This window comes from Drosophila gunungcola, assembly GCF_025200985.1.
Source record: "Drosophila gunungcola strain Sukarami chromosome 3L unlocalized genomic scaffold, Dgunungcola_SK_2 000003F, whole genome shotgun sequence".
NCBI classification, from domain to species: domain Eukaryota; kingdom Metazoa; phylum Arthropoda; class Insecta; order Diptera; family Drosophilidae; genus Drosophila; species Drosophila gunungcola.
In genome coordinates this window covers 4,653,282-4,680,879 of record NW_026453179.1, presented here as the reverse complement: position 1 = coordinate 4,680,879, position 27,598 = coordinate 4,653,282, and the positions used below count along the sequence as shown (strand labels likewise).

Genomic DNA, 27,598 nt, shown 5'->3' with positions numbered 1-27,598 from the left:
ATGGGAAAACTTTGAAAGAGGGAAAATATGCGTAAGCCGAGAGCATACAGATACAGACTCCCATACCAACACTCATCCAGCCATAAAGCATCGATGCGCCTTTAAGCTCATAAAATATTTATGAAATTGCAGGACAGCAGAAAATCTTTTGAAATATCCTGTTTTATGTGGGTCTTTATTTTGGTGTCTTGTTTGTTTATTTTCAATACCAGCCGTAAAGTCCCTGATTTTGTGATCCGAATTATTTGGTCCAACATCGATTTGTGCTTTTTAAAACTAACTGACTTTAATTTCCAGTTTGTATCCCATTGAGCTCGACGACAATCAAGTTTGTTAGAAAGAGCTTTTTTTGCAGTCTCATTTACTTTTTATTTTAACCCTCCAGGTATCCACTTAATTAATGGAAAGAGGCCGCGGAAAGCGCACAGAGTTTTGCGGAAAATTCAACAAGCTTAGGTGGTTCTGTGGGTGGTGTTTTGTGTGTGGATAACAAGATGGGGGATAGTACCGCAGAAACCGCAGTCTCAACCGCTTTGCGGGCATTGTGTTCTTGCATTGTGCTTAGGCCTTTTAATATTTTACTTGCGTTTGCTCCTATTTTATTCACCTTGATCTCATTCTGTGCCATAAGCCAAAGGCAACTGCGGAGTTTGCAGAATAAATCCAAACTGCGGGCCAAGACAAACAGCGGGAGACAAAGTGCAAACTTCAATGCAACTTGGTCGAGTGTCTGGCGCACAGAAGTGGGCAACGATTTTTGCCATTTTTCGTAACTCATTCGAAGGAAGGGACTGGAGGAAGGCATATAGGAAATATTTATGGCCATGAGCACTTTGCAGTATATGGTCCAAGGTAAAGGATATCTGTTTTTAGAGTCTCCATTAAGAATTGAAACGGTATATTTGCGCAGCGTAGGCCTAGCGAGGTCACAGAATATCTTATACTTTGCATTGTGGGTAAATGCATTGTCATGTTGTGTACGTATAAAATTTAAATCAGTGATGCCGCGGGGAATTCGGTTAGATAGGCTAAGATCATTGTTTTTGGTAGATACTATTTTCCATGTTTTTTATAAAAGTGGGGTGTCCCTAAAATCAATTTTCAACTAAATCCACCGAATTGTTATAGACATTGGCTTTAAATTTGTTCGAAAAACGAAATATTGATTTTTCGATAGCTCATGCTTTTATTTAAGCTATACATTAAGTATGCTCTTATACATACATGATTAAAAAGAGTAGATGTCACAGTAAGTTAAACACTTTTTAATCTTTTTTTGTCAAAAATTCCTATAGTTCAAAACTATTTATAAACTCTATAATTTAATATAGACTACCTATGTTTGTGAAGTCTATGAATGAAAAATCGCATTTCTGCGAGAACAGTTATGGACTTAGAAGGCCGTTTTCAATAAAACTATTTTTGGAAAAAATAGAAAGAGTTTACCCATAAAAATTTCAAAAACATCGACCCGAAATAACAAACCAACTTTTAAATGCGGATTCTTGAAAAACTAAACCACAAACCTTTAGAAACCTGTAAGCAAAGAATTGGACTTAGAAGTGCTGGTTTTAAATCATTTTTCTACAAAGCCTCTTTTTTTAAATTGAAAATTAGTTAGTTAATAAGTTAAATCGTCCAGAAAATTGGACCCAAAACAACACACCAAAATTTGAGAGCACATTCTTTTATACTGTTTTTCAAAACATTGTTTTGATGTGCCAGCCTTGGCCCTTTAAGAACCAACCATCCAACCTTCGACAAGGTTTTTTCCTCGTTACCTTGGACTCTGGACGCACAGAGCGGAAATTGTGTTTTCCCCACAACACCGATTGCCTCAGTGTGTACGGTATGTAATTCCCGGGGCCGGTGGGAAAACAAGACAAGATTCCCAAGAACGCTTCGGTGAACTCTTTAAGCACTTCGCATGGCGACAACGAGGACATTGAGGCCGTCGAGTGGCGACGTTTTGAGTGGGACAAGTGGCGTGTGGAGTCTGCAGGGTCCTTCTCTCCATCCGCCCACTTGGCTACTCATTAAATAGATAACGCCTCCGCTGTATGCTATTGCTTGCTCGTTTGTATTTTTGAAGGCATAGAGCAAGTTTAATTAATTGCACAAACTTCACGCAATATTACATATCAAGCCATAGTTTTATTATCTTCCAATTGCAGGTTCTTTGCCAAACTACTTTATATTCGAGTCCCATTGGATTGTCAACCTCCGAGTCCGGCACATTTTGCACGTCAAAATAGGCTCCGGACAGAGTCACAGCCTCTGCTATGGCGGCACGATGGGCAACGGATATTTTCGAACGTCACAAACGTCGTCGTCATCACGCCAGCGGGAAAAGCGGTAAGTGACACCGAGTTTCATCATAACTACACTGAGAATACCGAAAATGTAGTCTGAAAATCTATTAACCATTTATTGGGCCAACTTAATTAATCCAATTTTTTGTCAGATAAATAGTAGATCTATTTTTAAAAAATAAGCTATCAAATAGTGAAAGTTATCACATTAACTAAAATACAAGCAATTGAGGAACATATTTAAAAAAAGTGCAAACGAAAATTAAATTGAATCCTTTTAAAACATTTACCATTAATGTTGACGTAGCCTTTAAATTAAATATATGCCTTCAATTAATGCTGACACTTGTCGGTTTGTCCTTAAGAAAAATGGATAAACATGCCATTAATTTGTTTTCCGAGTGTAGAGATTCGGTTCTGGGTCAAGTACCCTGGGGGAGGCTGAACTAATAAAATATCCTTTGCGGACGTATGTGAAACTGATGGGAAGGGCTTCCTCGCAAGCCATAAAAGATGCTGGTGACCGACCCAGTTCCCTGCCTCCTTACGGCTGTTTCTCTAATCAGCCTCAACTGGACATCAATATTTATGTCCTGTGGTTGAGTGGGTAACACATTTTGTGGGTGTGACAAATGGTTTTCCCAAGACAAAGGAGTTTAAAAGTCAGGCACTTAAGTTAGGCCTGACTTGGCAATTTTCTCATAAAGTTTACTGTTTAATGAAGTGAAGATTTGCTTAGAAAAGCTCAAACCACAAAAGAGCTAGATGAATAAATTGAATTTTTCAACAGTCAAAAAGATTTTTAAAGTGTTTCTAGCGATAAAGCAAAATTCGGGCAAAAACATAGAAAAAATATATATTAAATGTTTTTAAGCAAGAGAAAATAGTAAAAAACGAAGAGAAAAAGTTTTTTGCTAAAACCATTTAATAAAAATTCGTCAAAAGTTTTAGCCAAGGACGCAAAAAAAAAGGAATTGAAAATGATGAGAAAACTTTGTGGCTAACAAAAGGTGGAAAATGAAAATAAATTCATCGACATGATTGCAATCAAAATTAGTGACCTTTCTTTTCGCGATGATTTTTAAATCGATTTGATTTGCAAAATTAATTGGTGGGACGGCAAAAACAAATAGCGCTGGATGTCCGACAGAAATAGAACGCTTGGTCAATTAATTAAATGGCCGCAATGCCAAATTGAAGCCGCAATTGAGAACGTGGCAAAAAGAACGGCAATTAAAATCGCCAATGGCGCCTACATGACAAGGATAAATACTGGAATAGATGGACGGGGCGTATTCCAGCATGCATTCAGTCAGTTTGGGTCCTTGTGGGGGCGGTGGGTGTTGGCCCTCGGCTAGGGGGGCGTGTCAGCTGCTCCCTGCTGACAGCTGTTGGCACTGCTCAAATTCCAATCTGCCGCCATCGAAGCGGCGAGTGCATAAGCCCGAAACCTGACGAGGGTTGCCAGAAAGCAATTAAAATGGATTTTCATTCTTCTCCTTAAATGTGTGGGTTGCCCGATTTCGTTCCAGTTTATAAATATATGCATTCTCAACAAAAAATTTTCAATTAGTTTCCCGGAGTTAAAATGTCTATTCGGCGTTGATACTCTTAGTATATTAAAACTTTCTAATACAAAAATCGGACACAAGTTCCAACTAAAAATAAATTTTGATAAACTTAGTTTTAGAAATTAAGTTTTTTATATTTTAGCCTGGAAACATATGTTTGCTAGACTGACTATACCTTTAATAATACTTTAAAATGTTTGCTTTCTAGAATTTTTTTCCCAATTTCAAACTCAGAATTGTATTAAACCAATTTAAAGTTTATATTGGTTTAAAGCTCATCTCGCTCAGCTCATCTTGTGTCGATTTTTGGCTGCTACCAGAAAACCCGCACGAAAAAAGCTTTAGCCCCGGCCAAAAATTGAATTGTTCCCAGACGCAGCCGAAAAAGTCTTGTTTTGTATTCCGGAATTTTCCGCCAATATTTTGACGGCATTGTTTCGCCTCCATTGCAAACCAAACGGACTAGTGGACAGGTCGACAGGCAGTCGCTTCATTTGCATATAGAATGCGTGCTTCGTGAGGCGATAATGTATCGACGGGCTTTTGGCAACTCGGGAATGGAAGATGGATGGAAGAAATGTGGGGAAATGGGTGAAAGTGTGTTACATTAAGATGTCAACAGCGATTCAATGACAATTTTTTGGCCACTGGGCCGGTATAAACAAATCGATTTATGCATACAGGACAGATGGGCACGGATATCTCAATGGAGGCGTGGATAAGGGATAAATGTTTTTAGCCTCCCAAGCAATCCCAAGATTTAGTCACGTATCGTTGAAGCTCTACATTTTTATGGAAATTGCTATATAAAGAAATGTCTTTGTATATGGACACTGAAGAAAAAGTGCAATAATATATATATATATATATATATATATATTGAATTATAAAATTGATTTAGGAACTCAACTTATAAATGTCTTTAGACAGTTTCAGAAAAAACAACAACAAATAGGTTGTTAGTGTCAAGATTATATTTATATATATATATATATAAATAGATATATATGTATGTTATATATATATATATAACATGTTATATATTTTTTTTAAGAAAAACTTTTACTTTATTTCGAGTTTATGATTTTAAGTGTTAAAGTCAATTAATTTTTTGTTAAAGATGTCCAAATTAATTGAGCATAAAATTTAAATTGAAATTCAAACTAAGATATGTATTTCCGTTAGAATAAAGATTTAATTGATTTGTGAAAAGTTCTCTAAAATAGAACCATAAAACATTTTTGTTCCTAGAATTTTTATCTCAATGTTCATAGGTGACGGATTCGTGTTGGTGTATTGTGCAAATGTTGTATGTGTTGGTGTCAGCATTACGTGTAAGGCATACTTTCGTGTATTTTTCCTTTCTGGGCCTGCTGAGTCTTATACTACTCTGTCAACTCACCTGTAATTAGAAAAGAGCAAAAAAGGAGGAAAGATCGTTAGAAATGTTGTTAAGACTCAATAAATTTGTGAGCAAAAGTGAACAAATTGGATTGACAGTCAGTGTGAGTGTTGCCCAACACCCATTGCATACTTCCGGGACACAAACTTTTTTTTATGAACATTCGATGTTCATAAAAAAGTTTCAAGCACATTTCGGCATGCGAAAACCCAACCAGAAAATAAAGCAACAACAACCATGACGATTGGTGGCTAACTTTCACAAAATTTAATTTGAAGGCATAAAAATAGTAGAAAATAAATAGCTGTGTGAAAGAGACAGAAAAAGGATAGCAGTATAGTCTCAAACAATTTACCAATTAGAATGTGGAAAAAGTTTGTACTTCTGCCGTCAATGTAGAGTATAAAATAATTGCACTTTTTTTATCCCGCAACGCCTGCGGCTTATGACGACGACTGACTGGCTGTATAATAAATATTTCACACTTAATTGCACAATTAGAATAAAAAGTTGAATGGAGCAACGAGCAACGAGCCAAAGGCGCTTAAATGAAGCGAAACGGGCCTAAAGAAAGAATGAGTGAGGACCCACAAATTGGCACAGAATGTGTGCAAATGATGGCAGCAGCAAAACGGTGGAAACTTCTGGGAAATAAAGCAAGAGCTGAGACAATTTCCTCAAACGAGCAGAGACAAAAAAGGCAGGAAAAGCGAGGAGCCCAGAAGCAGGCAACACAAAAGTGCCAGCCTACGTGTTTCGTGTGCACAGGCAAAAGGCGTAACAAGCGAATATCGCTTTCCCCACCCAGCTTTTTGGCCTTTTTTTTACCCCTCGCCCACCGACTGTGAGATTGTCAGTGTCTGGCGGAGCGTATAACGTTTACACTGACTCTGCTCTCTGCCGTCTACCGTCTGATAAATTCTGCAGGCTGCCTCCATCATCTGTCCGATTATCTCCTCCAGATTTCGCCTTGCACATGCAATTGATTAATGCCATGCACAAATTGACAAGCGAACAGAATGAGCTACGTTCTACCTGGCCCAAGCTAATGTAATTTACCGAAGTGCCCGCAGCCGTTGGAGGAATGCCAGCAGTGGCGCATTTATAGTTTTCTATTAACAAATTCTATAACAAATGCTCAACCTTTCCATTACCTTTCATCCTTTGATATAAAAAATAGCAAAATAATTATTAGTAGGTCCAATAATTATTTAGCTATTTTTTATATTAAAGGATGAAAGGTAATGGAAAGGTTAACAATTTGTTATAAACAGAAGACATTCCTCCATATATTGTTTACATATTGAATTAGTAGGTATATAAAAAGATACAAAAAACACTTTTTATTCATCAATCCATGTATCCAGCACACAGGTTTAACTCACATAATTTGCATATGTTCTGAGTATATAGACACTCTGCTTTCTATTAGTTTGACGTGCTTGCATTTTCCCGACTTTAAAAATAAATATTTACCATATTTTCATATGGTAACTCAAACAATAGGTTCGGCTTTGTATAATGCAGCACACGAAAAAAATATTTAAACTGAATTCATTTTTAAGTTTTAAACCGAGATTTTTAATTTAGCCTTGTTAGATAGGCAAATTAGAACTTGTTTATTTATTTAACTCAAAAAATCGAGTGCTACGATTTATTTAATTAACACTTCTGAAACTACCGATTCAAATATGATTAAATTAATAATTACAAACTTGTGAGTGTAGAAACCCGAAGTCTTTAGGTTCCCTTTTGAAACTAAAGTTTTTTCATTTCCAAGTGCACTTGATATACTTGACGACCAATATTTGCCTTGACTTTGGAAACAGCCATCTGGTGCATGGCCTAACAAGATGTCATAGTTTTTCCACAAAGCAGTGTGAGAATAATTCCGAAAATAGAACTTTTGCCTTCCGCCCTGCATGAATGTATGCATGCTTGTTTGTGTGTGAAAGCACCATAAACAAGTTTGCAATTTTCTCAAAGCAAGGGGAAAACGCTAGAACAGGATGAGAGAACAACACAAAAACAAGGTACTAAGTTGGCTTTTATGCACTGCGAGGCTGTATAAGAAAAATGGAGGAGCAAAAAAAATGGGGCGAACGGCATATGTTTTATTTATTGTTTGGTTGCACTTTCACAGCTCTTTTTAGCGTTTGCTTTGGACGCTTTGTTGCAGCTCCTCGCAACTTTAAAGGCTCCGAAATAAACAAGTTAAGGAAACCAACCAAAGCCAAATTTGGAGGGAAAGCTGTCGGGGGAAAAGTCTTGAGGAGACAGGCAACGATTGCATCTCTGGGGTAAGAGATGGTTTTTTCAGACTTCAAGAGGTTCTGGCAACTCGTGACAAGCGCTCATGATTCGCTTAACACTGAGGATTTAAGCACTTGGGTAATATAAAATGCAGAAATGGTGCAAGAAGTTTTGCATTATTTGTCCCAATTTAAAAATTCTCATTTCCATTTTGTTGCACTTTCCATATGTACTTTGAAATATTTACTCTCCTTTGTGTGGCTTTGCTGTTTTTTGCATTGGTTTTATTGCAAAATGAATGGAGGAAAAAGAAGTATAAAGCAACTGCCAAAATAACGATAGAAAAAAATGTATTAAGAGATGGTTGATTGGTAATAACTAAGCTGTATATTTTTTTGTATTTAATAAAATATTTATTTTTTACTATAAAATCCCTTGAATGAAAATTAAATTATAAAAGAGAATATTAGGCCAATTTAAATAATAAATAGGAAGTATTTAAATGAGACGTGGTAAAATGAAAACCGCTTATGAACAAGTGGACTTATTTTTAATAATATAATAAAGTACGTCCTCTGCCAGGCTAAAAATCGATGGAGAGATAAAGAAAACATATCAGAGTTACCACTGAAAATTTGCATCAAAAAGGGGGTTTTGGGCGGTAGGGACATCTGTCAATCGAACACGTTGCAAGTGCATTAGGGGCTTCTTCTTCTGCGTACTACTTGCCACTGCAAATTGGCCCAAATGTATTGTTGCCGTTGCTGTGTCTTCGCTAGCTAAAGACGCAATTCACAATGGACTCCGTCTTGGAACACGTCTTCATATAAAGCGTTCCGCTGGAGGATTTAATTTGATAGTGCCAGAGGGCAGAATGGGTGACTTGGTCGGACATAGCTCAAGTATAGTATGAAGCTTTCTAGTTGAAAGGATCAGCTGGGTGCACAAGGGTAATTCGTATCAATTTATTCAGGACGTGATGCTGCCTCTGATGCCGAATAAATTTACAGGAACGGCACTGTTTTGGGAGAGTAAAAGAAAATCACTATATAGTAGGGGTAGAATGTGGGCAAAGACATAGGTTATCCCCGCGCGTAAATTACTTTTACCCAAACTAATTCCATTAGAAAAGCAAGAGCTGAAACAAAATAAAGCCCTTACATTTTAAACTTTGTTAAAGATAAAGGAACTAAAAAAAAACAGACAACTTAATGGCTAAATAATATAAAAGTCATTATGGCTTGTTTTGGCTGGCTCAAGGTGCCTATTTTTCTTGGTTCAAAAAGCACTTAGGGGTCCGTCTACAGGGATGGATACACAACGACCGTTCTTTCCGCTGCGGAGTTATAAAAAGGTCTTTTTATACTTGATATTTGTGCAATTGTTTTATTGACTTTTAAATTCCACTTTTTATTTCTGTAATAAAACAGATTACTAGCTCAGCTTTCAAGGTTACGAACTGGTTACTATCAAAAGAATAGATATAACGAAGACTTCGCAAGAATACATTAAAACAATCCCGCTAAACAAAGGTCCAATTAAAAATCATATTACTTCATCTGTGCAGCCATTCAACTCTTAGGACTTTTATTTACCAGTTCCGCTCAAAGGCCATTTAGAATATTTCCGAAAAACCATCTCCAGTCACACTTGACTTGTTTCATTACACACAAGCCAAAAAAAAATATTGTATATCGTATTTATAAATAAAAATTCTTTTGTGGGCGCTGCACTCAACATTGAAAAGGCTAGAAAAGAGCAAAAATTATTTCATTGGTTACGCTGGCTGAGCAGAAAGCTGGATAAGTGGAAAAATCAGAGGGAGTCAAAACAAAAGGCGACAAAACAGGAAGCTCATTCCCAGCATAAACCCCAATCAAAAGCCCGAGCCATGCGTGCATGGCAACCAATTCGACCACGTTGGAAAATGAAATGAATGGGGGAAACTCTGCTGGCGACACATGCGTTACCAGCGGCCACATGTCACAACGTTAAAAAGTGATTTTCAGCTGTCCAACCAAGGGAAAGAGACGGCGAGAGTTGGAGAGTGTTTCGGACCATTTGGGAGCAGTTTCTTGTGTCCGTGTCCACGGCATTTGCATCAATTTGACGGCTGCTCTGCGCTTCACTGCCTCAGTGCCTCACTTCCTCACTGTTTCATTACTTCAATTGCTCAGAGTGGGAGCTAGCACACATAGAAAAAAAAATGTTTTTTTTTAAAAATCTAAAAGTTTTTTTTACCTTGAAGGTGTTTATAAAAAAATTTGCATTATAAAAACGGTTAAATTTATTATTTTCACAATCACAATATCGGTTTTTGACAATGCTAAATATTTATTGCATGTCAACTTCTTTAAGTTTTTTAAGAGAACTCTCTAGAGATCTTAAATCATTTGTAAATGTGCCTAAAAGTATGAAGTGATTTTTTTTTTTGAGATTTAATGTATTATTTTGTTGCCTTAGAATCCCAACATTTCTAAAATATCATTCCCCAAAAAACCATTTTGATATGACAAAAATAATTTTGTGTTATTTATTTTTACTTTTTTTTGATTCAGTGCACAGAGTGGTGCAATTTTTCGTTTTTGCTGCTTTATGATGAGCAACGCGCTGGCATCCGCTCGAGTTACTTGATTTCAAGTGAGCAACGCATTTCCGCCGGCTTTGTTGTTGTGCGGCGAGCAGTCCGCAGATTCGAACCCGAATTTCGAATTTAAACTAGGTGACGGCGCTCTCCCCGATGACGAAATACGAAATACCTGCCAACATCAGCGGCGGCAAAGTCAAAAGTTCAACAACGAGTGAGTTAGGAGAGGAAGAGGGTTCGGTACTTGTGGCTCCATAGTTCACTTGAGTTCATTGCTGGGGCTCAAAAGCCAGAGCCGGGCCCAAAAGCCCATCAGGCGACCCCTTGCCATTGGGAACTTTTTGTTTTGCATTATTCACGAGCATTGCCACATGGTAGCACACAGTGGGTCGTGTGTGGGCTTGATGAGGAGGGAAAACTGTGGCCAACATTTAGGAAAAGCAACTTGCGCTGAACAATAATACTTGCGGATGTTTTGGGGAATTGTTGAGGAGAAGAAATAATATAGGAAAACTAAGCTTGAAGTTTAAGTTGAATGATAAATATGAAGAGTTTATTAACAAAATTAAAAACCTATTTTTACTTTCTTAAGAGCTACATAAAAAATATGTTTTTAGTTTTTTTTTGTTTGAAAGAAGATATTTTGGTACATTATTGTATATATAGTAGTGTTTTTTTTTTTAATCAAACATATTTTTATTCAATGCAAATTTAAAATTACTTTTACAATTTTGAAAAACATTTTTCCCCGAAAAAAGTTTACAAATTGAGTGACTTTTTGATTACATTTTTTGTTTGTCACTGTTTTACCACAATAGCTACCTCCCACCGCAATTTGGTCTTAACAGCTTATGCCACCGAGTTAAACATCACAACAGATGCAGACCCAGCTTATTTGTTATTCAAAAGGCATCACCAGAGGAAGCTGAGAAAAAGAGTCGAAAAAGAAAGGGTTTCCACGACCCTTACCCTTATGCCGCAGTTCCCTCCGAGGGGATTACAAATTCGAATTTGATGGTGCGGCAATTGCAAGTCTCGGGCCCAACACATCCAGACTAGATAATGAAAGCACTGCTTTGCTACTGGGTATTGGCTTAATTGGGCGCCAAATTACTTTTCACTTTGCCGTTGCGATTAAACTAGAAATTTTCATTAACTTTACGAGCCCCGCCTTAGTAGCAAGCAAACGCAAACGTAAGCGTCTAAAAGTTTGAAACTCGAGATTCGAAATTGCTCCATTGTTGCTGCAGGCAAATAATAACAGAAGAATGTGTATATATAAAAAGGGAGAGAGGCGGGGCAGCGTGCCACTGAAAAAGGTTAACAAAATAATAACAAACAAATGAGCAGTGCTCAGAAAACGTCGACAGCGCAGTAGCTGCGCAGTCGCCACCTGCTTCAAAAGAAGCGGCGCATGCGCTTTTTATTTTTCAGCTTTTCAGTCAACGGCGAGACGTAAAAGCGGCAACAACCGAGAAAACCCGTGAAAAGCAAAAAAGCGGCTGTAAATTATATAGCAGTAGAGATAGCAAACTCAAAATCACGCGCGTTTTTTTTCTCTTTCATTTTTATTTATTGCTTTTTGGCCATTTCATGGACAATAAACTCATTTTGCATTAACCACAAAAATCAACAAACTGTGCAAAGGCGGCGCCATCCGTAGAAAGCATTCAACTGGGTTAAAATGGGATGTGGCAAAAAGCAAAGAAGATGAATGTTTATTTTCACAGTGAAGATGTGACCCACAAAACCCCAAGTAACATAAATATTTGCGATAAATAGAAGACAACCTCATCATTAGCATTTACACAGCAGCACCCAGGAATCAATGCCTGGTCAATTTATCTTGAAGCATTAATGATTTAAGGAATTCATTTGTCATTTGGGTAAGATTCTCTCGAGCTGGGTTTCGAAACATTAACCATTAATTGCGGTTAAACTGGAGATAAACTGGGAGCTTAAATCAGCATATGTTGGAGTGGGTTTTTAATATAACATCTGCCTGGGTTAATGCTTTAATAAATTAAAGTTTATGTTAAATTAAATCGATAGCCAGTCTACTTATCAAAATAAAAGAAGTTCAAACAGGTATTTAATAAAAATGTGCTTATAAAATTAAAAATTTAAGAATATTCCTAGCATATCAACAACTTTTTATTTTTATTAATCATTAATAAAATTAAATTATTTATAAATTTATCTATATTACTTTAAATCCGTCTTAAACTAAAATTTGCTGCAAAATTCTCGTATTGCTTAACAAATAAAACATGAATTATTTGAGTAAATTTCAAGAATCAGCCCAAACCAACTTAGGCATTTGTTAAGTTGTTTGGAAACCATTAGTTTTGGTAAAATATACCCCTCAGCGAAATCAGCTTGAAGCGTACGATTCCACTTTAGATGATTGAGTGTCCTGCGACAAATGGGCAAACTTATTTGTCTACTCATTGACAGAGCCGGCAGCCAAGTTTTCGCTTAATTTATGACCCCAGCCGCACTGAAAGAGGAGTTCGCGTGCAAAGGCTGAAATGCAATTTGCGGGCAACCGCAGCTACAGCAGCAGAAAATTGATTTAGCATTTATTTCCAACTCCCCTGACCTACAGCGATTTAAGCAACGATGTTGCGGCAAGCAAAAATTTTCGGAAAATGTCATCTGAAATGTCGCCGTCGGCGGCCAGATCTTCTTTCTGGCAACAATTTCGACAGATTTTTGGGTACACTCGCAATGGATGAGCTGATTCGGATCGAGTCTTAAACAATACGCTCTGATTATTCCAGTTCTTTTATTTTGTATTAATTCTATTTTGCACAATTGAAAACCTATTGTCTGGCCGTGTGAGAATGCCGATTTCAAATGATTTTATGTGTGTATTTTTAATCGAGTTTATGCTCCGGTGGCTGTGTTTGGCTGCTTTTCATGTAAATCTCTGTTTGGCGGTTTGCCGGTTTGCTTATTTTTCACCCAATAGATATCTGTGTTAATTAATTTGGCGCTGACATGCAATTTTTGCCATTACCATTTTGGCACGAACGTGTTTATTTTACTGCAATTTCTTTTTTGTTGTGGTGTAATTTAATTAGCTGCTCTTAAACATTTTAAAGACCACAACTTATTTGTTTCGAAATTGCCAGCTACAATATATTGTTTTTTTGAGCTGTGCTTAATAATTTGTAGAGTTTTCATAAGCCTTTTTTTCTCTTTGTTTATTTAAAACCTTTATGGCTAGGTGTTTGTTTTAGTTTTACCAAACAGCGCGTTAAAAGTCGTTTGCTAATAGCACGAAAATCGCATTTAGTTTGTTCCGCGGTATTTTTTTTTTTATGTTTGCCCTTGGGCAGATGTTCCACAAAAGTAAGAAATTTAATGCGGCGCGTGTCACAATAAAATCAAGTTTGAAACGAAACAAAAAGCAAACACGTGACTGGAAAGCCAAACTGAATTTGTAATTTTTATTTGTGCGAAAGCAGAGAAACAGAGTGGCATTATGCCAGAATGTTTATAAACCCCGCTGTCAGTCATAAAATGGCATTAAAAGCAATTAGCAAGTTGCTTAGAATTCTGCGCCGAACGAACATATTGCCCGGGGTAATTAAAATCCTTCGGGATTCTTGAGGCAATACAATTGGAAGGAAACGAAAGCGGAAAAACGGCACTCGACGCGTGTTAATTAAAAATAAAAGCAGTGAGATATTATCGTTTGAAACAATTTTACTAAGGAACACGCAACTTGGCAATTTGCGGTGGCATACCACACCTAATTAACTTTTAAGTGAAATACAAACAAAATGTGCTACAAAATGGCTAAAGCCATAGTGAAAAAGAGCATTCACATTAACCTTTGACCCCTCCAAAGAGTGTGTATGCGTGTGTGTGTGTGTGTGTGAGCCCACAAATGTAGGCTAGCCAAAAACGTAATGGAATCGGCAATAGAGTAGGGTAAATGAGGCCAGGCCAATGCTAAGCAGTTGCCAGGAGAGAACCGCTCAGCACTTTCTGGCTCTTTATTTTTATTTTATTTTATGTCATCTGCTCGGTCCATAAACTCAGGCGCCGCTGCGAAATGTTGTTGGAGCAAGGACAAACGGCAGGAAAGCCGACTGCAGTCGCCAGGATGGCGCCTCTTTATCCTCCCGACAAGGCCTGAATCCCACCACAGTTAAACATTAGTTGGCAACATTTGCAATTGTAATGACTCGCATCTAAAATGCAACCATCCGGTAAAATGTGTTGAGCTGGCATTTCCACCTTCTTCACCGCCAACTTTTCAAAGGACACACAGTCGTCGAAACAGCTGCAATTAACACGGAAACTAAGGCAGCGGGCTCATGGCTATTGCCACCACAAGCTCTGAACTTTGGGCATTGGAAACGTTTTCGTTGGATGCAAATTAGGCGGAGATTAAAGAAAAAGTTCGCCAAAGCTTGACCATCAAAAATATTGTCACAGGTTTTTCAGTTTAAAACTTTCTGAAATAGTAAAATTGTTGTTGAGTTTTGCTGACGCTCTCATAAAGATTTCAAAACTTTTAACCTATTTTTCGTGTTATAAAAATCTTTGAAAGGACGTCTTTAGGCATTTTAAATTGAGTTTCTTAAAAGTTTTGCATATAATAAAAATTCAGTTTTGATAATGTTTTTAATTGGCAGAAATCAAATTAAATTGGTTTGCTCTGTCCTGAAAGTAATGTTATTTGCAATTTAAGTTTGAGTAGCTTAAGTACAAATTAAAAATAAGTTTGTTAAGTGTTAGAAACTTTAACTATTTTAGGAACTGCTAGACGAACTATATTTAAAGCAGTCTTTAAAAATGTATTTGAAAATTAATATAAACAGAAAAACTTTTGTTTTAAAAAATAACGACAAACATGAAACTGTTTTTCCATTTCGATTAAAATCAAACTCATAAGTAATAATATAAAACAACCATAACAAATTTATGACAACCCATAAGAACAAAAAACTCAAGACAAGTATCTGAATAACATTTATCAGCAATAACTCAAAACCAAGCAGAATTTCCCTAACCGACCAAAATACAGCAGAAATTTTTGAAATCAATCTGTCAATCGCTGGCAGACGTTTTTCATTTACAGACAGCAAATAGCTTTTCTGCCTTTTCCGGCTTTTCACACTGCGAAAAGCCAAAGTCACAAATGGCGCGCTTCTCACGCTTCGTTTGACAGCTCAGGTAAAAAAGCTGCTGGCTAAGCAATTTCCCCCAATCAGTCAAGGCTGCAGCCACCCACACACGGCAAAAGGCGGTAAGCAAATAGTCCTTTGGCTTAAACGCTTCAAAGAACAAACTTTTTCTGTTCTCGTTGCCTCGTAAAATTGTTTAACTTGTATAGTGGAGACAGACTGTGAGTCGTTTACGTTCAAGTTTCGCTCGAATGAATGATTGCGATGCCAGTCGGCGGGAGAAAACTAGTTTTAACTGGCGGACAGGCGGCAATGGCTCATAAAATCTAGGAATTGTCCTTATGTGTTCCAGACATCACATTGCTCGAAATGAACTGAATTTCAATGTCTCAAGCTGAGCAAAAAAATTAAAACGGTTTTAGGCAGAAAAACATTGGTCAACAAATATTTAACAAGCCTGAACTATCTGAAACTAATGGTTGTGAGACACACTGTATCAATGTTTTACAAAGTTTACTTTGTGTACTTTAAATAATTGTTAGTTGTTAGAAATACATTCTTAATAGTAAACTAAATATTACTATATTTATTAATTACTAAAATTGACGTACCCATTGAACTTTTATAAATAAATTGATTAAAGCAAAAACAAAACATAAATATCTTATAAATGTAGTTTAAGCCAAGAATGGCAATAAAGCTTGACAAACAATGTAAATTTAATAAAACAAATAATCATGGGAAATAGTTAATGTGTTCCTAAATTTATGGCATACACTGTATATCAGTGTCCTTGGCTTTCACCACTTTATACTTTACGCATTTATCTTTCGCAGGGGCAAGGACAGCTACAGCTACCAGCACAACTACGTGGATCGGGTGCGTTTAGAGGACACCACTGGCGGGCACCACCACAACAGTCACCAGCAAGCCACCCACGATCCGAGGTGTCCTCAGTTGAGAGCCGCTGGCTGGAGGCATACGCACAAATCGGTGTCCCATCTCGACTTGGCCACCAGCTGTCATGATGCAGCTGGGACTGGCTTAGGTCGCCACTCGCAGCAGCAGCTGCTCCACCACAACCGCAGCCAGGCGAACCACCACCAGCAGCAGCAGCAGCAGGATCACCACCTTCTGCACCCCCCATCCCCCACTCGCACTCCCACCACCCACACGCCCAGCCCCACTGGACACAGTGTCGGGTGGGCGGGGCTGGAAGCGGAAACGGGCAGCTGAGGAACGCCCGATCTCTGGACTATACGCAGCTCGAGCGGGACGAGAACGCCTTGGACATCGCCGAGTTCTACTGGCGGTTCGATGCGGAAGCTCCGCTAGACCAAGTCGATAGCTACGCGGGTGAGTGGCGGCCTTCGGGCGGATTGGAACCACTCGGCCATGTCGTGTATTGGAATTATGAAACCAAGATCAAACTTCATAGAGATATCACAGATAATTGAATTGTCTTGTTAATTACAATGACAATAAGAATTTCATATGATATGAGCATCTCAATTTTAAGCTTATACCTGCAATCTACTTCTTAATATTAACATAGAATTTTATTAACAGCAAAATTGGCTTTCTAATATCACAACTTTATAAATAAACCTTAGAGCTCAAAATTAAAATGCTTTGTTTTATAATATCTCTACAAAATGGAAATAAAATTCCGAAATCTTTGGAAGATATATCTCTATATGTGATTTTAATAATGGCCAGAACTTTCTTGTACAATTCAAAGTACATGCAGCTATTACAAACATTAAAATAAATATATTTAAATTAAGAAATCAAAGTCTAGAAATCAAGATTAAAGCGATTAAAGCGTAGAGAGCAGATCCCAAATTAGCACAACAAACTTGTTTTATTAGCTGTATACATAGAAACAATCCTAATAATAGGTCACTGTTTGATTTGAAAAAAAAAAAAATTAAAAACTAGATTTCAATCATTTCTGAACTTTCGTTTGGTAATTATAAAAAAAATAAACTGGTTTTCTGATAAGAATGTCCAACTTATGAAACAATTTGTAACACTGTTTCAATGTTTCTGACTTCCAGTTCTTCCAATCACCGATAGCTTTGAGCCCTCGGCAGCGGCTTTAAAGGTTGTAGGTTCGGGAGAAGCAACCACAGCCAGCACCACCACAATCTCCGGCAAAGCGAATGGTGGTGCAAAAACCACCGTAACCACTGCTGCTGCAAACGCTCTGCTCGATATTTTGGGCAGCGAGTCGTGCAGCTTGAGGAGATCGCGCAGCTTGGCCGTAATACGTGAGGAGACGTTTAGCGACCTGCAAATTGGATCGGCAAACAGCAGTCGCCGCCGATCGCAGCTAATACCCCGTGCCCGGCTCGTTAATCGCGGATTTTTCCGTGAATCGCCCCGGTAAGTGAGTCACAAGCACTGCCCTACATAAAAACAACTCCAAGAACACAATTGTTATGCAAAGTAAACCAGCTAAATTTTATATGCAAAAGCATGGTCTAAATAGTAAACAAAACAAAATCTTTTCAAAAAATTTTTTTTTTAATTTTTTTATCTTAGTTTTTGGTAATTTGTTATTGAATTTTACATCTTAGTTTTTTCGTAGTTGTTTTTCTGTAATTAGACAATATTAAGAGTTAAAAAACGGCAACCTGCCTAAAACTTAAAGTTTTTGAAGAGCACTAGAAAACTAGCAACATGCAAATTTTTTAAGCAGAACTGCGACCGACTGAACAAAGCTTTGTTTTGCTCTCGAGTGTTTAAAGCCCGGCCATCACGCATACGCCGCGTAAACAGCGGGCAATTCGAGCTGGATCTGGTCGTGTCAGTCGTTGAGCGACGCTCGCCGCAAACTCAACAGGTCTCGGCATAATTTTCAGTTTAAACAATCCCCGAGCCTCCGGCCAAATTGCTGCGGTCGGTTTGTTGTCGCTGTTTCATTTTCCGTTTGTGATGGTGGTGGTTTTGCTGGTTTGTGTGGGATTTTTGTTTTTTTTTTTGACTCTGTCGCCTGGTCAGGGTCATTATCCGAGGTCATTGTTGCATTAAGCGCTGCTACATAACCAGAGTGCCGGTGACTGCGGTTTGCCGATTAAACCTAACCCTGATTGGTGACAACTGCAAAGTTCAAACGATCGAACAGTTAAGCGCGTTACATAAGAACATTTCGTTTTTATAAGCAGTCAAGGCTTATTGCGGAGTCTGGTTTTTCATTTGGTATTTTTTCCAGTTATTTCTCCTTTACTTGTTTAATTAAAATTTGCGAAAAGTTTGTTGTTTGTCAATTGTTTGGGCAGCTACATATATAGGTATGTGCAGGGCAACGTGACAGTGAGTTGTAAAAGCTTTTAGCTATGCGCTACCCATTCCGCCATTAGCGCACACGTTATCCTGCGCTTTCTGACAATGGCAGCTGCAGTCGGTCGCCATTGCCATGGCTCTCGGAATCGCATCCTTCCTGCTCCGTCGCACTCTGTCCTCGGTTTTTATTTAATTTACCGCAAATCGTCGCGTCAAGTGGTTGGGTAAACTGACAACCCGCCCGCTCAAGTGCGTTGTGCAGCTGAAACGGATCCGGTCCAATGGGGAAAATGCCAACCCATCCAGCTCAACTTTGATGCGGGATAATAGGGCATTTAGTGAGAGCTCTCTATTAGAGGGTTTACAGACTGAAAAAGTCAAATATGAGCTCGCATGAAATCAATATCCTAAATTAATTCGTATATTGAATCGGAACGTTATGAGACAGTTTATTAGAGTGCGTTATTTAACTAAAATCAATAGTGGAATAAGGTTTCATTAGAAATCAATTAAAACAAAAAGTCAATAAGGAATAAGAAGTATGGCATTTCTTTTGTTGTCTTTGCCAAACATGTTTATTGGTTTCAAATTGAAATGTAACTTTAGAGATTGAACCTATATATAACCTTCTGTTACTAATATTAACTTCCATTTGACAATCTTTTTGAACGGTTTTTGTTTACAACTGCAACACTCTGTAAAGCCCTACATTCGTCACCCATTTGACACATTTAATTTCATGCTTGCCTCCCCAACTCTATAAATCACGTGTCGCAAGCTTTCTTATTTTGCTGCAGTTGAATGCCCATTTGAATGACAAACAAGAACCCACTTTTGACTGCCTGACATTCTCAGTTTGGTTTCTGTTTGTTTTTCTGATTTGTATGGATTGATTGATTGATTGAGACATCACATGACTGAAAGCACTGCAATTGAGGGTCTTTGAACGAGGCCATCATAGTGGGAGATGGGCAGGCAGGCCGTCATCAGGCCATTAGATGTAATTTAGTTATGATAGGCCAAATGCAAAACAATGGCATCATTAACGAGCCCATCCTCCCGTTTCGATTCTCCCACCCGCAGATTGAACGGCAAACCGAATCAGGCGACCTTGGTGGGTGAGCAGCCAGCGGATCAGTCGGCGGATGACGCCCAGAGCCAGAGAAGTAACTCGGGCACTTGCGATTCGCATCAGCAGCAGCAGCTACAACAGCAGCAGCAACATCAACAGCAGCAGCAGCAACATCAGCGACATAGCCGAGAATCGCGTGACTTTGATGTCTACTACGATAATCTGAAACGCTTGGACGCCTTGGCTTTGAATCTGAGTGAGCAACTGCATCCTTGGCACAACGACAAGAGCGACTTGGAGAGCTTGAACTCGGACTATTTCAAGAACTCCCTGCACCAAAATCATCTGGATCAACAGCAACCATCTTCCCTGGAATTTGACGCCATCGAACAAGTGGCGGTTAATTTACTTAAAGAAAGACCCAGGATTTATCAGTCTAGGAGGCAGCAACAGCACAGAAGTCTTCACCACTCCAACTGCCTACAACGTCATCTGGACACAGGAGGCGAATCCTGTCCGGAGCACAGTCAAAGCAGTGTTTTCCCAGAGACCACCACCAGCAATTCGGACGATCAAACGGATAGTCCTTCGCTTTCGGAACAGGAATACGATTTAACACACATCGAGGAGATTTACCAACAGGGCGGCAATCACGTGGAGGAGAGTTACGAGTTAATTAGTCTTACGACCACCACAAGGACACGTTTCGAGAGTAGCGAGGAGGGTGGAGAAGAGGAGGAGGGCGGAGAAGAGGTTGTGGAAGATCCGAGCACGCCCACAGAACCACAAACCAGCGATAGTGATAGCACTTTAAGGCCAAATCACAACGATCCGTTGGACAAACTAATAGCCTACGATTCGGTGTATCTCTCGTCGGAAGACAGCTCAGATTGCACTTTAATTGGTGAAAGCTGCGAGTCCTTTGAGCAGAGAACTTTCACCAGTTGTGGGGAAAGTGGAGAGTTGGAAACCCGCAGCTTGCTGCATATTTCCATAGAGGATACGGTTTATGAACCGCAGGCTAAGCAACACAAAAAGGGCGTTAATCAAGAGGATCAAGCCACACCACTCTTAGCAACAACCGCCAAGGTTGAGGCGCAGATATTCACACAGGTTTTGAAAGTGGAACACACACCCAAGCCCAAAATCCTTGCAGTGGTGGAAAAACGTAAGCTCAAACAGGAGGAAGTCAAGCAGCAAGTGCCGGAACTAAAGCGTCAGGCCACCGACTCCTTCATAATCACTGCCAGCAAATCCAATCTCACAGAGAATCAATACCATAGCCTGCCGGATGTTAATATAGGAGTGAGTCTCAAGGCTTGCGAGAACATAGACAAGGAGCTCAGATCATCCTACAACCAACAAAGGCAGCAGCAACGCAAAGATACCAAAAGGGAGCAGCAGGTGACCCGGGCGGAGACCTACGATTCCATTAGACGTTTTGGGCGTGCCCATCAAAAGGCCCGGCAAAGGGAGCACCAGGAAAGGGAACTGGAACGGGAACGTGAAAGGGAAGCATCGGCCGCTCTACAGGAAAAGGAAGGAAAGGGAAAGGGAAAAGGAAAAGCCAAAGATAAACAAGGAAGTTTTAGCACAGGAGCGGAAAATTGAAGTGAAAGAAACGTCAAAGACTCAAGATTTAATCGGGGAGAAGCAGGAGGAAGTAGCAGAGGAAGAGGAGGAACTACTGCCACCACCGCCGCCCCCTTTCTCGGAGGATTCCCAGCCAGAGGACTCTCCGGCGGAAGTAGAGCGGGAGGAGGACATCTATCTATCTGTATCCATTTCACAACCGGAACAACCCAAGGAGGCGCCCGTCATTGAGGTGGCCAATTTCAGCAGGCTAATCGAGCGAAGGGCCCAGGAAATCCGTGAACGACAGGAGCAAATTAAACCATCCTTTCACATCATTGTCACCGACGCCCAGAACAATATCATCCAAAAGGAGGCCATTGAGGAGAACAAGGAACCCAGACAACAGAGGATTAGCCCCAATTCCAACACGAAAACATACCCGAATTCAAACTCAACTTGTAATCCCATTCAGCGTCCCCACCTCCGTCGCTCTGTGAGTTCTTCGAGTGGCAAACCGCTGGAACATCGCATTCTCAGCACTGGTGCTCCAATTTACAAGGCCCGACCTGTCAAGGTTTTGCCCTCCTCCAGCAGCGATTCGAGCTTTTGCCGTGGTAAAATGTCGCGACCCCAAATTCTGCATGTCGTGGATGGTCGTGGAGGAGTGGCGGCCGGAGGAGCTGGCGGCACGCTGCGAAGGAGGAGCAGTGCCAGGAGCATTGCCAGCACAATTAGCTCGACAGCAGGAGGTGAGGCCACAAATGAATATCTGCAAAAAGTGGATGCAGTCAGATGCTACTGGAACAAGTTGGCAGGAAATGAACCAGAAGCACTGAAAACAGAGCAGACGAAGTCGACAAACGAAACCCAGCCAGGCATTCACTTCCAGTTGGGTGGAGAAACCACAACACAATCTTCGGATAAGTCCCCACCAGTTGGCAATGATTTCTGCAGCATGATGCCGCATCCCTCCATAGAAATTGTGGAACTGGGTGAGGGGGCTCAAAAGGCCACCATTGTGAAGGCTGCTGCGGAACAGGATGAGGACCAGGATGAGGATCAAGACCAGTTCGATCACATAAGGTACAAAGTTCTGAAGTCTCAGCAGCTGATACGCAACAATTTCCTCTCGACAAGAAACAAAAAGGAGGCCCAGTTCGACGGTTTGATACAGTACCTGCAGGAGTACAGTTTCCAGGAGCTGCTGAGCAACAACAATGTGGTTATAGTGGAGCCTGTGAGGACTAAGATTGAACGACCCTTGCAGGTGGGCATTAATAGGGGCAACACGACTACAACTGTTCCACCGCCAAAACCTCCTAGGGTAGTAAATGCCTCGGGCTCTCAGCCACGGAAAACTCGGCAGAGACAAACTGGCGGCGCCGCTGCCAAAAGACATTTCTTCTACCAACCTGTAAGGGTAAACCGAGAACTCTACGAGGATGAGCTACCAGATCCTGACACAGTACGCAATGTTCGTCGCTTCTTCGAGCAGAATGTCCTGCCTACTCCTGGCCAGGGACTACTAGTGCAGTCCCAGCAAAAGTTTGGTGGTTCCGCCTGTCAACTGAGTCCCAAATCGAGAAGAGCACGAGGCTACCGATACCTGACCATCGATACCAGTTACGGAGGAGCCGGCGAGGAGCAGCCCAAGGGAATGGAGCTGCTGGAGGAGCACAAGGCCAAGCACTGGGACAATGCCAGTCTATCGAGTGGCATTTCCAGCGGTGATTTAAGTTCTCCCTGCGGGGAATATCATCACCAGGAATCGCCAGTAATGGCCTGCAAGGATGTCCATGTTCAGGACGTTGTCAGGCGGCACAATAGCAATGCTGCCAATGCGAAGGCACGAACTAAATTTGCCAACCGACGCACCTGGTGCATGGGCACAGGTCCCGGCGGAGTGGGAGCAAATGAATCCCTTTACCGGCAAATTTATGAAAATAATTTGGGACATTCCGAGCAGCAGGAGAATGACGAACATCTGGAGGAGGAGGACGATGAACAGGATGACCAGTACGAGGACGATGTGGAGCAGGATATGTGCGAGAACTATTACGTCAGCAATGTGAGTACACAGGAAAAGAAAAATAGAGGCTACAAGTAATTACGAATTAATATTTTAATCTTATCAATACATACTTTTAATAGTCTTATTACATTCATAATAATTATAAGTTTTTATTGTTTTTAATCTAAAAACTAAACGATTTTACAAGTCAAACACTATAATCAGGCAGAATCGTTTATTAGATTGACATACTTTTATTAAACTTATGTAAGGATTGACAATTTAAGACACAATTATATGAAGTTTTAATAAAAAAAAAATATTTTTTTTTTCTGTATGGCCTTGAGGGCGCGGCCCTTTTGCGTGTGGCTTTATGGACCATTAGCCTTTGATGGGAGTCCGTCGACTAATCTTTTCCCTTTTTTTTCTTTAGGACGTGCTGGCCAAGATAAGGGAGTGCGGCTCAACTGTCACTTACTACTGGTGGACGGGTCCTGGACAAGACCGCAACCAACAACACAGCCCCGCCCACGAAAACCACTCAGCCAATGACGGGGAGTGGAACCCGCAGCCGAGTTCGCCAAATAGAGGCCTGCAATGTGTGCCTGCCGAGCGAGAGATGCGAACATCGATTGCAAACCAAACAATCGGCAGCAGAACAGCAGCAGGACTCCTATCAAGGTGGGTAATGAGAATAGTCCCTGCCAAAGCCAAAACCATTCCCATAATTGCGTTATACTTAAAGAAAAAAATTAAAATAAAGCCTCAATTGGTTATAAGGTGTCGTTTTTTAAAATTCGAACTATTTTAAGCGAACGCAAAATGCCATTTAAAAAGTATATAAAATCATTTTCCAACATTCCCATAGAACTTTTGGCAAACACCTTTTATTCCTCACGTAAATATTTTCATAACTTCAACCTATTAAATTAATGACGAACATGAAAACCATTAAGAAGAAAAAAATGACAATATAAAACTAAAATGATTATGGTTTTTTCCCTGTGCAGGCATCAAATTTAAGCTGGTCAAGTCCAACAGCTGCAGCAGTCGACTTGAGTTGGCCGGAACTGGAGAAGATGAGGTCAGCGCCGACAGCGAAGTTGTTCGAAAAATGGTTCATCACTTCGAGGCGAATCAGACAACGACGGGCATTGATGGCCAACTGACCATCAACAGCCAGAGTCAGATAACGTTGCCCAAGGAGCCGGAGGAGGTCCCGCGACGCCAAGTGACAGTAAATAATCACATCAATGTGCTTGGGGACATGCCCGAAGAGTCCGAGAGGGCTGAAAACTTTAATGGCCAACCGGAGAATGGTTATGGTGCGGATATATTGCCCACATACGAAAGTCAAGCCATGAACATACGCCTCGATGTGCCTACTGAGGGCAAGAACATCCTGCAAGCTGCTGCCAGCAAAGTTTGTCGAAATAAAAACGTGGACTTGGCCTACACGTTGGCTAAGACAACGACAAATCCTCCCAAGGGCAGGCCCATCGAAGCTCCGCGCCAGAAAATTGGAAAACAACAGCGCGAAGTGGAGGAAATTGTCACACTGACAAGGGCCCCATCACAAGTCATAGTGTCTGCAGATTGTAACAGTCAGGCCTCGATAGCGGCAACAGTACCGATTCCCGAGCGTCGACTGAGCAACGCCAGCAGTAGTAACTCTGCGGTGGGCAAGACCGTAGTTCGTCACTATGTGGCCAATGATAAAAGCATCTATGAGCGACGCAAGTACGATGAGATAGAGTTCGAGGAGTTTGAGGTTTACGATCCCAGCAAGGAACCACCTCAAGTGGAGGAAAGTCCCGAGAAAATACCCACAGATGCAGAGCTCTACGACAGCTTGGATGACAAAATGTGAACGAAAACAAATGCTCAATACACCTTACAAAAAGCAACGACTACTTCTTGGGGTTTTGGGTTAAAGCGTTAATCATACCATACATCTACATCGGTAGACTAATTTAGCTTTACAGGTAAAGCCAAAAGATTATACAATTAACTATCCAAAGTATATAATATATTATTATTTAAATTTAATTTGCAATACAAAATTTGTTCACCTGTACATTATAAATTTATGCTTAAATAAATATGCAATTTATTTAACGAGCTGTGACATCCGTCGACTAATTATTCATTATGCATTTAATTTACAGAAGCCTATGGGCAGCTCTCACTGCTTTATTGCTAAAATTATCTATCACATTTAAACGGGAGACCACAACAGCCAATAATTGGTAAAACTAATCTTAAGTTATCCCATAATTTATTGACATTTATGATTAAAAGCACACACTTCATGGCGGTTATTAAGTGATTAGAAAGGGGAGAGGAATTTCGTTGCTTAGTCAATTTCATTTTAAACAATTAGAGTAGATATTTGAAATGTTTTGCCGATTAAGGCATTATAAGTTGTTGGCAAATCCTAAATTATTTTTTCTATCTGATAATGTGTCGAATTTTCGAATAATTAAATGTCTTACCGTTGCCAATTTTCTTTTTGGTTTTCTTCCTATTTGGTGACAATTTTCTCTTTCTTTTTCTGTTCATTATTATTTTCTTGAATGGATTCTGTTTACCTTAATATAGTTATATGTTTATAACTTATAATTTAACTTAACGACAAACTTACATAATTCTCGTTTGGAGTATGCTATTTCCTTATCATGATCACTTAATGATAACTTTGTTTGTAATTTTCGTCGGTGCTTTATTTTTTCTACATTTTCGGAATCGGAATCTTGCTCTTTGCGCTTTTCACTTCTGGCTTGATATAACTTCCTTAACCCTTTAAGTTCTTTAATTCTTGATATTAAATTGGAAGAGTCTTCTGAATTTGGAGCCCGTTTCTTTTTGCTTACATCTCTTTTGGCCAGCTCTTTTGACTCTTGATCTCTATAAGGATTAGCAACTTCGACAGGCGGTAAAGACTCTCTAACCCTATATCGATTGGAGCTTGATTCCTTTTCTTTTGCTCTTCGATTAACTTCAGCTTTCTCATTCACACGCTCACTTGAACTGTGGCCTGCGATTAGAATGATTGATACGCCTACACTTACACCCTCCCACAATGTTGTCAAATCCAATCAGTTATTCGCATTAAAAGGAAATATTTACAAAATATATGCAAGGTAAATATATTCCCGATTTCCCTGATTCCCCCACTCACCTCCCGTCGTCGGTGTTTTATGCTTGTCCGACTTTTTGCCGCCGCTCGTCTCGTCGTCCTCCGCCGTGGATGCAAAGCTTCTGTGCTGCTGGAGCTCATGACCTGGCCGTAAATGCTGTAGGAAAAAGAGGAGAAAATATTTGCAAATTAACATTAATGACTCCATTTCGCATTATTGATGTGGCCTAAATAGCCCATAGATCTTCCAAAGAGTACTCAGTGGCAAGATAATGAATATGTGTAAAGGTAAATTATAAGCCTACGCCATCTTAAAGTATAACGATAACATCACTGTGCGCGTGGGAGTGATTATAAGGTTACGTACCTTAGGGTTAACTTTGGCCTTAAATTTAACAACATAACAGAATAAGAGAAATTCAGAGTTGATTTTTTAAAAAATTTATTAAAAAACATTTCGTTTTAGTGATTAAGTTTAAACCAATTGAAAATGGAAAAAGTAAAAACAATGAATAAAAGTTAATGAACTAAAAAGTAAGCAAATAAAAAAAAAGGAATCGTGGAGCAGGAAACAACAAAATAAAACGTTTTATTAAAAATAAGCATTTAGGAAATTTCAATTTAAGTTCAACCTAGTTTGCAAAGTATATTCTTCTACACACTTAGTAACACTTCCATTCTTTTCTCATTTTAGACTGACATTCTTTGCATGATTCAGCCAAACCTAATTAAGTTAAAATGCTCCCTGGTGAAATCACGTGCTCCCCATAACGAATGTCGAGGACAACAACGAACTGGGACTCAAAATAAAATAAAAAAAGGTTGAGAAAATGGAGGAATGGAAATGTGATGCGTAAATACATTCATTGTTAGGATGCCACGATTCTGTGGGAGTTCGTGTGGCTTTAACCCATAACCCGGTCTACGTCTGCCACTTTTCTTTTACAACATTTTTGTATGTGTCTCCTCTGCCGGCAACATTGCGTATGAGTAATCACACACGCACACACACAAGGACTCGAGGGAGGACACAAATGGGCAAAGGATATCGAAACCGTAACCGTTTACCTTGTCATTTTACCAACAAAACAAGTCAGGACGTGTGGGAGGATTTAAAAGTTGAAAAATTAGTGAAGTGAAACTTTTTTAGCAAGATAAAACCATACGGATATAAAATTAAAAATAACTAATTTTAGTTGTGTACAAATAATAGCAATTTTAAAAGTAATTAAACACATGGACTG

At 39.6% G+C, this 27,598-nt stretch overlaps 2 protein-coding genes across 13 annotated transcripts in view; one reads left to right on the top strand and one right to left on the bottom strand.

Moving 5' to 3' along the window:
- The window catches only part of LOC128258782 (calcium uniporter protein, mitochondrial), a 49,796-nt gene that overhangs the window by 8,763 nt on the left and 13,435 nt on the right, over positions 1 to 27,598 (bottom strand). For 9 of the 12 annotated variants that reach the window (XM_052990651.1, XM_052990654.1, XM_052990656.1 and 6 more), the window contains 3 exons: positions 26,397 to 26,511; positions 25,860 to 26,252; positions 25,711 to 25,806 (listed from right to left, as the gene is read on the bottom strand). In XM_052990651.1, the coding sequence (XP_052846611.1) occupies positions 25,711 to 25,806; positions 25,860 to 26,252; positions 26,397 to 26,511 (604 nt within the window). Of the gene's footprint in view, positions 1 to 25,710; positions 25,807 to 25,859; positions 26,253 to 26,396; positions 26,512 to 27,598 lie in introns of those variants that run through there. The other 3 variants (XM_052990660.1, XM_052990661.1, XM_052990662.1) reach the window with 2 other exon arrangements.
- LOC128258780 (protein javelin) lies at positions 1,904 to 25,336 on the top strand. Its single transcript, XM_052990647.1, is given in 9 exon segments — positions 1,904 to 2,355; positions 16,106 to 16,415; positions 16,418 to 16,625; positions 17,330 to 17,657; positions 19,641 to 21,168; positions 21,170 to 23,272; positions 23,649 to 23,696; positions 23,698 to 23,896; positions 24,226 to 25,336. Coding segments are annotated over 9 exon segments (5,646 nt in total). The 5' UTR covers positions 1,904 to 2,293; the 3' UTR covers positions 25,086 to 25,336.